General features: G+C 42.2%; 3 protein-coding genes across 8 annotated transcripts in view; 1 reads left to right on the top strand and 2 right to left on the bottom strand.

The window, feature by feature from the left end:
• Nucleotides 1-324: 324 nt before the first annotated feature.
• On the bottom strand, nt 325-4718 carry ccnq (cyclin Q). 4 transcript variants are annotated; one of them, XM_019891463.1, is made up of 6 exons: nt 4565-4718; nt 4164-4313; nt 3370-3553; nt 2336-2468; nt 1893-2111; nt 325-1175 (listed from the first exon to the last, which is right to left on the bottom strand). In XM_019891463.1, exons 2-6 carry the CDS (start codon nt 4306-4308, stop codon nt 1086-1088), a joined length of 771 nt encoding a protein of 256 aa, XP_019747022.1. In that variant the 5' UTR covers nt 4309-4313; nt 4565-4718; the 3' UTR covers nt 325-1085. The 4 variants fall into 4 exon arrangements, with proteins under 4 accessions (XP_019747022.1, XP_019747021.1, XP_019747019.1 ...); XM_019891462.1 differs by having other exon boundaries at nt 4164-4310; XM_019891460.1 differs by having other exon boundaries at nt 4594-4718.
• An 863-nt stretch (nt 4719-5581) lies between these two features.
• Nucleotides 5582-9439, top strand: cfap126 (cilia and flagella associated protein 126). Of its 3 annotated transcripts, XM_019891464.1 has the most exons (5): nt 5582-5713; nt 5790-5852; nt 6465-6539; nt 6619-6819; nt 8587-9439. In XM_019891464.1, exons 1-5 carry the CDS (start codon nt 5687-5689, stop codon nt 8884-8886), a joined length of 666 nt encoding a protein of 221 aa, XP_019747023.1. In that variant the 5' UTR covers nt 5582-5686; the 3' UTR covers nt 8887-9439. The 3 variants fall into 3 exon arrangements, with proteins under 3 accessions (XP_019747023.1, XP_019747024.1, XP_019747025.1); XM_019891465.1 differs by lacking the exon at nt 5790-5852; XM_019891466.1 differs by lacking the exon at nt 5582-5713 and having other exon boundaries at nt 5834-5906.
• Nucleotides 9440-9771: 332 nt separating this feature from the next.
• The window catches only part of LOC109528599 (alpha-1,3-mannosyl-glycoprotein 4-beta-N-acetylglucosaminyltransferase C), an 8848-nt gene continuing 6773 nt past the window's right edge, over nt 9772-11846 (bottom strand). Inside the window, exons 4-5 of the mRNA XM_019891422.1 lie at nt 11545-11799; nt 9772-11256 (exon numbers count right to left, since the gene is read on the bottom strand). Coding sequence (XP_019746981.1) covers nt 10346-11256; nt 11545-11799 — 1166 coding nt within the window. The 3' untranslated portion in view covers nt 9772-10345. The remainder of the gene's footprint in view (nt 11257-11544; nt 11800-11846) is intronic.

Below are 11846 nucleotides of genomic sequence, written 5' to 3'. Positions count from 1 at the left end.
TGAGCCTCTGACCAATACATTTGTGGGAGCAGAAAACAGGACAGAAGGTAGAATGCCGTCTTGGGCACAGCAAGTGACAGAAATTTGAGGGTTGACCTGGGGAAACAACTGATTTCCCAAAGATATTATGTCACATGAGAAGGAACAAACACCGGGCTGATGCTCCTTAAACACATGAACTGCTCACTCCCAGCTGAGCCCCCGATCAACCACATACGATCACTGATGATGTGTTCATACACATCAAGAGATGAATTTTACGTTTGACTATTATTGATGTAATACTGTGAAAACTGTGAAAGAATGTATTGGAATGGTAAAAGCTCTCGTGTTGCATTTTATTGTAACATGCAGTTGAACCCAATGTTGTGGTACACTTGCCTTTTCTTTTTGCTTTGAGGTCTTTCATAGGAACGATTCATGCTTAACAAGGCCTTCAAATAAAATATTTGCATACACTATATATGCATCAGGTGGATTCTCCATCTAAAACTGCTGTTTTGAAAAGATCTCCATGAAGGGAACGCCCTTAAAGACTTAAAGGAGTTGAGCTGCCAAATACGTACAAGAATATGATCTCGAAGACTTATATGAGGATGATGTGAATCATCACTTTCATAGTACACAATGCAAAGGTGGGCTATGTATTTGTCAATGACAGTAAAGGGGTCTTGAGAAACAGAGAGTTGGTCCAAATATTGCTCTCAGCAAGAACCTTTTTTTTCTGTTGATATTGTAAAACATGGCAATTAAATACACCAAAGCTCAACAACAACCGATCAGTCAAAACCAGGTAAAAAGAAAGGTGCCAATCGGCTGCCAGCAATACAAATCTACACAATCTCAGTTTCGCTGAGTGAAACTTGTGCAACCAGAAAGAAGGAAATGAAGAATTGTTCCACCGCAGGGTTAAGCCTCCGTAGTGCAGTTTGTGTTTTTGTCACAGCTCTGTCTCGTGTGCAAATTCTCTCACGCATGCATGCCCGGATACACAATTCCCCACAAAAATGACACACTGGCCATTGTACACACGCAGCTGCATGAACAACCGGTGTCTTGTGTGTGCAGGTCTGCCAGCAGGGTCCTCAGATACACTTGGCCTCCATGTCGTACAATTGGAGAAGGTCAGAGATCACAGCGTCTATATCCACTTTGGTCACACCTTCACAAAGCACCTGCACACATGCACATATCTGGCCTCAAAGTGTGGACTTCAAACCACAATGATTTTCTTACCTGGAGGAAATGGGAAGCTTAACAAGCATGACTTTTTTTTAAGCATTTGCATTTAAATAGAGAACCATGCAAAGCAGAGCTTCAACAGAAGAGACCTGATTAGTGAAATTGCTTGACAATGGAACATTTTTAAGAGCACCGCCGTCCAATTAATACAACGGGATGAAGACTTTGAAGGCTGACGGGAGCTCGAGGGGTAGGTGGTATATCTTACGTTTGGTTTCAAATCGTGGATTTTTTGTTGGGGGGGGGGCGCGGGGGGTATCAGCCACATTTATCAAGAATACAAAAAGTAATTAACCTACAGAAATATCTTGAATCAGATCAAAGTGACAATAAATAAAAATCGTATGAAATGTAACCATCTAAAACCAGACTAAACTGTCTTCATTATCACCACACAGTCCCGTGTATTATTTTTCATTGCAATGTTTTTATGACACAGGTCACGGATGGGGTAGCGGTACATATTTCTGACTGGTGCAGGCAGCGTGGGTTCAGTTCCCATTTAGTGATGATGTAGATGTGAGAGTGATTGTCTCGCCATATCTTGGTGCAGTATTAAAAAAAATAAAAAAAGAAATAGAAAGTAGTTTGATTCAAAATAAATAAATAAAACTGCATGAACCAAATACTAATTAAGACCCAATACATACCTGCCACCATCGTTTCTCCCCAACAGGGAGCTCCACTCCATAGCTGTTGAGAGCCAAATACAGTGTTGCTATGGCGATGTGTTGGGGCATGTGCCGGATACACATAGACCCATGATAGCAGTCTCGAAGCAATGCCCAGGAAGTCTCAGCAACAGGGCATCGAGACCAAGCATGGCGGTTCACCAGCGACTTGACGGACATCACATAGTGGAGTAGATACTAGAGAGAGGGTGAAACAGATGACCCACTAAATACCGCAGACTTGATTCAGAACAGCCATTCAGGCTAGAATTAATAAAGTACAGGGGAAACTGAAAAAAAGAGATAGCGACTGTAAGAGTGGACGCAAGGATTCTGGTCTACGCGTGACAACATCGAGGAGTGCCATGCTGAGCAAAGGATTACTCACTCCAGCACACACGTACACGCAGACGCAGACACACCTTGTGTGGGTGTTCAAAGGAGACTTGGAAGTTAAGTTGTCGAAGGATGAGGAGCTCACACTGCACCACACTGTCCCGCAGGTCCCAGAACTCCTTGTCACATTCTAAAGGGGGGCTGCCACTGTTAAAGTACCTGGGAAGTGCGAGAAGACCATTCAACAGAGTGAATGTGGACACGTTAGAATGTTTACATGTGGCTTTTTAAGGGAACACAAGCAATATGACCAATCTGCTCCTGTGTTTGCATCCTGATACAACGCTTGGGGACACAACATTCAAGCAATTCAAAAAGATTGTTGTAGGTACAATGCAAACTGTCTGTTTGATATCAGCTTTACTTTTAAAAGCAAAAACATTTAGAAATGGGTTTACAAAGGCTTTTCACCTTTCTGTCTCTCAGCTGCGTGTCTTGATTATGTTCAAGACAGGCAGGCAAAAACAATGCGGAAATGATACTGTCACAATTTGGAAACATTCGTATTAGACAATAGATCACGAAACCTAGTAAAATTTGTAAAGATCAAGTCAACTATGGTATTTGGCACACTACAAAATGCAGATTTTGCTGACAAGCAAAATAAATACATCATTTTGAGGGAGAAAATAGTTGTTCTTTTTATGCACAAAAATATACTGAAAGTGTACCGAACTGCAGTCCAAAAACAAAAAAAAAAAACAAACCTTAGCATGGGTTACCTATACTGTCCAATGTCTAGTTCCCAGGCGTCTTGTAACTAAATGAGATGATGATCAAGAATTATAGAAATATTTGTACACTGCAATTCCTGGAGTGTAAGAGCCTGTAAAGCCTTCTCTGCTGGACTAAAAACGAACATAAGCACTGGCCTACATATACAACCTAAATTCTAAAATAAATTAAAAGAATATCTATGAAATTGTATTAATTTATGACCAACAAGGTGTTTTCTTCATTTTAACAAGCATTTTATAATGGTTGTCAACCTTTAGCTATCCATCATTTTACCAGCCATCATTTTACAATCCAGCATTCCCTCATACACAAATATTTTTACCTGTGGCTTACGTTGATGATGTCACGGGTCCTTATGTGCTGCTCCTCCACTTTGCCTGCCAGGTACAAGCAGCTCATGGCCACCAGGTAGGGTTCATAGACACTTAAGCTGACACGTTTGAAGAAGTTGTGGTACAATACACACGCTGTAGCAACAGGCACAGACCGCATGCCCAGCTTAACTCCTGAGAAAGAGATGAATATTCATTATATTTCATTAATTTCTTTATTCAAACAGATTTGTTCCCTAGAAAACAGCAGGCTTTCACATCAAGATGAGCCAGATTAGGTGGGTTGGGCATCTGGTTAGGATGCCTCTTGGACACCTGGTGAGGTGTTTGGGGCATGTTCCACCAGGAGGTGACCCCAGGGATGACTCAGGAGACGTTGTAGAGACACTGTCCGGGCAAGCCCGGAACCGCCTAGGGATCCCCCTGGAAGAGCTGGACGAAGCAGCTAAGGAGAGGGAAGTGAGGGCTTCCTTGCTAAAGATACTGCCCTGTGTAAGGGGAAGAAGATGGAAAGGGACCCTTGACCACATAAATGCACTGCGAAAAAAGTCAGCACTTTGTGTAGACTTGGCCAACCTCTAAGATAAAGCAACCAAGTTCAGTATGAGAAACACAATACTTTTACATCTCTGCAAACTTCAACCGCAGTTAGAAAAGTACTGACAACTGTTAATGTAAGGAAAGCATAACTTTCTGCTAAAGGGCAGAATTGTGGCAACAGTACAGCTCAGTGCATTGGATCTCACTTACTGTGTATTCATAGAAGAGATGAGTTGCTGGTTACCTGCTTCCATTATGAAGCGACACACGCGAAAGTGTGTTTTCATGTCCCGAGAAATGTCCGCCTCTCTAGCCGGGCCAGAAGACCTCCCGGCAGCCGGAACCAGATCCCGAGCGGCGGAAGAGCGAGACGACGGACCCGGTTCCATGACTTCTGGAACATGAGCACTTTTAAGTAACTTATTACTAGCTTGCGCAAAACATTTTAAAAGACCAAGTTACACACAAACAGCGGCGACCCGGGGCACGTCAGCAACTGTTGTCAAAAAAAGTGAACGGAACACTTGTGACTAAATGTTTTAACATGCTTGCAGCATGCTACAGCTAACGGCAAAAGGCAGCTCTCAGAAGTAAATAATAGAAGATCCGGTCAAATGCGGAACACAAACGCTATTAATCATGTACCTAGATTGATTTTAAAACCGTTCACTCACTTCCTTATTCCCTAATCACTATATCAGTTCACAATGTGGGTCACTCATTAAATGAAAAATAGTTTTGGAACATTGCTCAGGCGAGACGTTAACTAGGTCTTGCTGTCGCATTGGTTTTACGTCATTAGTGTCGCATAAAACACGGACTGCCCTAATTTACGAAAGAGTGAACAAATACATGATAATTCTCAAATGTTTTCACAAGTGTTGAGAGATAATAATTAATGTAACACTATTACTGTGTTATAAAAATATTTATGGTTAATATTTAACCTGCAGGCAAGCAAGAATGAAGCCGCACACTTTCCATGATGCTTTGCAGCGCAAAAACAAGAAATGATGAAATCTAGAGTTGCCATTAAATTATTTTTACATTAAACTGTTTTTGATTAATCGTTTTTTATTAATTATTTATTTATATTATATTTCCCACTGCTTTCCCAGCAACAAGTTATCTTTGTGCAAACTCCGTCATATGAGAAAAGTTGGCTGAGCAATTTATAACAATCAGCGTACCTGTAGTTCGGGGACAAAGTTACTGTATCTTTGTTAGGAGGCTGGTTTCACCATACTATGCTCATCTTAGGTATAGCACGCATATGTGGATACAGCATGATGGTGTATCCACATATTGGACTACATAGTATTGGCTACAAATTCAGCAAACTATATTCGCAAAATGATGCCATAATGGCCAAATACAACTAAATGTCATTGTTCAGTCATAAACCCAAAACAAGACCTGTTGGCACATCCCCAAACAGCACGTGAACGAGAAGACCTTTGCTCATCGCTCTACTTTTCCACATCCAATATGGCAGTGATGTTGACGTTCAAATCAGCGTTCCTTATCGTACCCATGCACCAATGCCTCTAATCTATGGTAACGTTCGTACAGAACAACTAATAACGCTCAATCCTTACCATTAAATATAGTTCACTCATATGTAAATATAAATTAATTTATCACAAACGCCGCACTGGACCTGTCAACGCTCCCGAGTTTTCTGAACTTTCGACAGAATTATGTCACGTGGTTGCGTTGCTATGCAACGAGTTGGTTCAACAAGCTAATTTGTAAACAGTCGCAGAAATGTCGTCCAATTACTCAGCAAACCAGGTAAATATCGACGCTTTAAAACTGTGAACTTTTGTGTTTCTCACATAAACATTGTAACCTTTGTTTCCATCATTAGTACGACGATGCCTTCAGGCCTCAGAGGCTGCAGAACTGGTGCCAGGCGAAGCAATCTAACAAGGTCGCTAATGTTAGAACAGCAGTTTTATTATGATGGCAGAAGTACGTTCCAAAGGTAGCATTGTCACCATCTAATACAGGAGTGTCTTTTTCTTTTTTTTTCTTGGAAGGGCCGCATACTGAAAAATCGAAGAATGCGGGGACCATGTTGATAATCAACTTTAACACTTAAAAAACACGTCTGCGTATTTTTCAAGATTTTTGGCTCGCTCTCGCCCCTGCAACCCACATTATTATCAGCCCTGTGCTCAGATGCAACAGAAGCACATATCAGCATTCACTCAACTCCATTTAACTCTATTTATAGAACACTTTAAAAAACAAATTCTGCAGCTGAAGGAAAGTGCTGTAAAGTGTACATAAATACAAATTGAACATAAAATGTAGTACTAAATTAAAAAAAAAAAAGTTAGACAGTTCTAGTGGCTCTCACTCACCTTTTTAAATGAGATGAATTTTTTTTTTCCTGCCTTTACACATAGAGTAGAAAGTAAGCAGTATGACCTGCGCCAAATATTAATTTTAATAGCCAACACCACAGTCTGCTAAAAATTGCAATAGCCCCTCGCTATAGTTTTGGACACCTCCGTATAATGTGTGCGTGTGTCTTTAGGCATCCAAAGCACGGAGGGGCCACACCATGTTTATTGCAGATAACAGAGGTCATCTACTCCCTGGAATGGCAAAGGTAAAGCCTTAAAAGCCGGCGTTATACAGTTGTGGTTCTGCATCAACGTGACCTCCTATGCCATTGTGCCATGCACCAGAGAGGCAGTGCTTGGCCTGACTTTAAAGGGACATGGGATCTACCTGCTCGTATACCAGTGCAAAGAGTCAACCCAACTAGCCGCTCTGTGGAGGGTCTTGAAAGGCTCAAGGCCTGGGGCTTGGACCCTCAACCCAGAGGCAAATCTATGCCACGAAGAGGGAGCAAAAACACAGATGCTGCACAGGATACTAGCAAGCAGGTTCGACCTACTTTATTGACAGCCGCTGTCTCACGTCTGTGTACGCACGCACGCAGGCACACGCGCGCACACACACACACACACACACACACACACACACACACACACACACACACACACACACACACACACACACACACACACACACACACACAGTTTATTTTTCCTTTACTGTCCATACAGGAGATCATAAAGCTAGATAAAACAACACTGACTTTGACAGACATAACGTTTGAGCTTCATTTCAAACTGAGTCTGAAGTAGCAAAAAGCAAACGGCATTTTGAAAGACGAAAAGCACAAGACTTTTTAGCATTTCCCCTTACAGGGTACTGTGTCAACTGGTTTGTATTTTTGCATGTGCAAATACAAGCTGCAGTGAGCCACATTCCTCACGTAAGTGGAAATGGGAAAAGAGAAACATAAACTTATACTGAGCACAAGGACGGCGACTCTGCGAACGACTAGTAGTGAGCTCTCTCAGCTCGAATTCGAACAATTAAGGAAAGTAAGCAGAAGGATAAATAACAGCTTTCTCCCCACAGCTGTTTAATGTTGGTCCTACTGTACATTTCTTAAACTACTTTGTGATTGATTTAATCAGTTTTGCCTTAAACACTTGAAACAGCAGAAATCCACACTTACATACATTTATTATACCACTTAATTCTCTCTAGGGTCACGTGTTAGGCAAATTACAACCCACATTGGTCACTACTCAGTCACAGGATACATATTAGCGATAGACAACTATTCAAACTCACACTCACTGTATGGTACCACTATATCATGAGTGACTTACAAATAATTCCATTCATCCAACCATTATCTGATCCACTTACACTCACGTGGGTCGCGGACGTGCTGGAGCCTATCTTGGCCGTCTTTGGGCAGCAGGCATGGTACACTCTAAACAGCCAATCGCAGCGCACACACAAATAAGCAATCATTCACGCTCACAATCACGCCTATGGACAATTTCAAGCATTCACTCAACCTACCATGTGTGTTTTTGCAATGTGAGTGGAAACTGGAGTGCTCAGCGAAAACCCACGCAGGCATGGAAAGAACATGCAAATTCCACACAAGAAGGCCGGGGTTGTAAACGAACCTATGACCTCTGCACTGTGAGGCGGACATGCTAACCAGTTGACCACCATGCCGCTGTATATATAAAATAAATAAATAACACGTTTAACAACTGTGTACCTTGAAACAGTTACAAATTTAAAAAGCATGATAACTTGTAACTGTGGAATTTATTTACAATTTTAAATTGGAGAAATTTTCCAATTAACCTTTTCAACAATTATTAAAAAAAAAAAGATGTCTTGTAACTTTTGTAATATTTTTAGTTTTAATTTCATATAACTGGCCATAAATGGCCCCCGGGAAAGACTTGGGACACCCCTGAATTCGTGTTTGCAAATTGACACGAAACCAGTCAAGGGTATGCCCAGTGACCGTTACGCTTGGAGGACGACAGATATAAAAAGTGGATGGATGGATCTCCAGGATAAGCAGAAGAGGCAACTATGATAACATTACAGGCGCTTCGCTGAGCGTCATTATCATAAAATGTGCTTCTACTCTGCTTATTGTCAAAAAGGTTCTCCCCGTGGACAGTAATGGCGCTAAACCCCTACAATGTCTGTTGGCGGTGAGTGGCACACTTTGTGGTCATCTACCCCGACATTTGAATTCACTGCTTTATTTGGACCTACTACACCAGTAAATATTCAAATCTGTCCTCTCACAATAATTTCAGACTGGGGGTGTAGAACAGGATGGTGCGGTCTCACCCTCCTTGGCCCCATTGGCAGCTGAAGCCCAGCAAGCGTCACAGAGTCGTCCCATTTCTGCACACCAAAGAACTGCCAACCAGGGACAGGACACGGAAGCAGATGAAGTATCATCTGTCACTCTGCCTGCCACGGACAGGCACAATGCTAGCAAGACTGTGACAAGCTGGCCGCTGAGCCAAAGGGCAATGTCAGCTTTGCTGCCCATGACACGACAAAGCCACCAAGCAAGGCCTAATACTGGACCGATGTCAGCCCCACTCTAATGAAAATAGTAAATACATATTAGCCCCTTTTCTAAATTGGGACGATTGTACTGATGCACCAGATCAAACTACTGTAAAAATAGAAGTTTCTAAGAACTGTCATTTAAATGTGATACCTCTCTGGTCTCACAGCTGAACAGCTGTCCATTTAGAATGCCCTTGAGAATTCTGGAGTCAAATGTTTCAAAGTGTTGTTGTAACAGGAGAGCTTGTTTTGCAATTTTTGTAGCAACTCCTATTTCAGTATTTCCAAAACTTGAACTGAAGAAAAGTAAAGAAATGCACGTTTTCCTGTCACACCCAGCAGAAATTAGACAAGCAGGACTATGTGGCTGGCATAGTATTGGTCAGGTTCAAGAAAGCTCATTCTGCAGAGCTCTCAGTGTTGACATACTTGCATGTTGGAGCACACAATGGAAATCCATTTTAAGAATTTTGAGGAAAAACAGAACAATCCCCTGAACACAGATTGGCTCTCAACCTATGACTTGTGACTCAACTCAAAAAAACCTCATGAAACACATGAGTCACCACATCCTCACCACCTCCAAATCGACAGCTACTAATTTAGGAATAGTGAGTGACTGAATTAATACACACATTCTCCAGATACTTTGTATTTACTTCGACCATATCGCTTCAATAGGTTGTTGACAAACGCTGTTTGTGTACTTTAATTTGAGAGAGCGACAAGAGAGTTTAGAATCTTTCATAGCTGATAGTGTCTAACCAAGCACATTGGTTGAACACATTTGGACATTTGATGAACAAAGACTGTATTAGAGAAATCTTGATTGTGTCTTTCAGTTCAAATATGAAATTTTAGCTATTTTCACCACTGCAGCTCAGTTCAGATTTTCCTTCCCATATGTGACATGTATGTGATTTTTTTTTCATGCAGTGTGAACAGCACAATTTCGATTTTTCCAAATCCATTCTGAGCCTCTTTCATATCATATCAAGTCAAGCCAAGCTTTATTGTGTGTGTGGATATAAATCGGATGTGTATGTGATGTGTCTGCAGTACGAACGCTCATCCGTACACATCTGACCTATTGGTCACCAGAAGCCAAATATCTTCTGTGCACAGGCCGGGGAGAGTAGAGGGGACTACTGACAATCATCCATGAATCTGCATTGTTTTGAGTAATAGTGCTGAGATTACGTTTGACTTCAAATTAAAACATGAAGCATCGAGTGGACATTTGTGATTGTAATTCAGCCATGCAGACAGTTCATTTATTATGTTGCAGCAATGATGTGATGTCAATTTAGTAGACGTCTCCTTTACATAAAGAGAGAGAGAGGAGCGTTGCCTCGGGTTCCCAAAATATTTCTACGTCCTCCAACCTTGCTACTCTAACGATATGTATTTTTCCTGAGCTGCTGCACCTCCCTTTGGAGTGCTCCGGTGCCTCATCCCCTTGATTTTAAAACCCCTACTAAACCTGACACCAATTCACATTTGTGCTTGCTGTGAAAGTGAGTTGGGCTTTGTTGAGATCCTGATTTTCCTAATGATGATCCACTCCTTCTGCCCAGCGGTGACTTGTATCCTCAAACACGAAGAGGCGGACCGATAGTTTTTATCTACCTGCTGCATCACAAACCAACCATTGTCCAGAGATCCCAATATATGGAAATCCTTGCAAGTTTTCTCCCTTTCTGCAGTGGCGATCACACTGTGTCCTATCTCCACCTGCGCTGAGCCCAAGATATCTTTCCCCTCTGACCCAGTCTCTACAGTTATTTCTGTCACCACTCTTGGGTCTGTGAACACCACAGTCAAATGGTTGCCTTTCTCTGGGGAGAGGCCCCAGAAGAATCCTTCCCCAGCATCCCAGGCTAGTTTGGGAAAGTGTTTCTTATAGGTGGACATGTCAGAGAAAACCTCAGCTGGAGGATTGGAGTAAACACTCTCCTCAAAGTCCTTGTCTTTTAGATTGTTATAGGTCCCTTGGAATGAGGAGAAAGTTCCTATGTGCTGGAATAATGAAGGCTTGAAAAGGATGGGCTCCTTCTGAGTCAGCAGCAGTCGAAAGTGAGACATCAACCAGTCGCAAGGCATTTCTTGATAGAAGAGGAAGAGAAAACGTGCCAGCAGAGGGAGATGAGCCGATTTGTAGAGTTTCCCAATGTAGCCAAGGCTTGAGAACTCTAGCATTGCCCAGGTTGTCTTCTTGGCTTCCTGCTCCTGAATGTACTTCTTTATGGTAGTGGGAAAGTTCTTTGCGGAGGAGACGTCGTCCTCCAGCTGAAGGTAGTATCTGCCGAGGCCTGCGCTGTAGTGCACAAGAAAGGCATAATCCAGGTTCTGCTTGGAGCGGAATGATACTCTTTCTGGTGAATCATTGTAGTTCCGCTTTAGACCTATAGGGGAGTCAGAAAGAGACGCTATTTAATATTTAAACACAGGTGACCTGGATTTTATATATATATTGAGAGGGAGAGAGAGAGAGAGAGAGAGAGAGAGAGAGAGAGAGAGAGAGAGAGAGAGAGAGAGAGAGACTGGCTGTTTCTGATATCTGTTTGACAACAGGCGCTTATACAAAACAATTAAATTCAATTACCAATGCCAGATACATGCTACTAGCACCTCCCCGTCACTCAGCGCGCACCCTCTCGACAATGAATTAGTGTATAATATTTGCGCTTAACCTGCAGTAGGTGGATAGCGTTCCTCAGGAACGTGAATGACCAACAGGTGACCTTGCTGTAGCGCTGAAGAGAATTGTGATTTTATCTTCGTCACTGTGGTCGTCAGCCAGTTGATGTCAAAATCTGCAAGCAGCACTACAACCACCATGGAGGAGCGCTCTTCAGGAGATGATTGGGAGAAGAGTGACACTAATGTGGAGATCAGATAGCTGTCCTTCTTCCTCTTCACCGATGATATTCCAATACATAGATACCCTGTCGGGGAAAAAGGCGTGAACCTCTATATATTTTATATATATATA

This window comes from Hippocampus comes, unplaced genomic scaffold (assembly GCF_001891065.2).
Source record: "Hippocampus comes isolate QL1 unplaced genomic scaffold, H_comes_QL1_v1.1 scaffold174, whole genome shotgun sequence".
NCBI lineage: Eukaryota > Metazoa > Chordata > Actinopteri > Syngnathiformes > Syngnathidae > Hippocampus > Hippocampus comes.
Note: the sequence above shows the minus strand (reverse complement) of the source record. Positions and strands in the feature narration are given on the sequence as shown.

What these genes read in the sequence shown, in the direction of transcription:
- ccnq (XM_019891463.1), bottom strand. Translation starts at nt 4,308, where the DNA reads ATGGAACCGGGTCCGTCGTCTCGCTCTTCCGCCGCTCGGGATCTGGTT. An exon ending in TCGCTTCATAATGGAAGCAG is followed by an intron (nt 3,554 to 4,163) that starts GTAACCAGCAAC and finishes TCTCTTTCTCAG; the next exon opens with GAGTTAAGCTGGGCATGCGG. An exon ending in GGGAGAAACGATGGTGGCAG is followed by an intron (nt 1,176 to 1,892) that starts GTATGTATTGGG and finishes GCATGTGTGCAG; the next exon opens with GTGCTTTGTGAAGGTGTGAC.
- cfap126 (XM_019891464.1), top strand. Translation starts at nt 5,687, where the DNA reads ATGTCGTCCAATTACTCAGCAAACCAG. An exon ending in AGGCGAAGCAATCTAACAAG is followed by an intron (nt 5,853 to 6,464) that starts GTCGCTAATGTT and finishes GTGTGTCTTTAG; the next exon opens with GCATCCAAAGCACGGAGGGG. An exon ending in CACAGGATACTAGCAAGCAG is followed by an intron (nt 6,820 to 8,586) that starts GTTCGACCTACT and finishes CAATAATTTCAG; the next exon opens with ACTGGGGGTGTAGAACAGGA.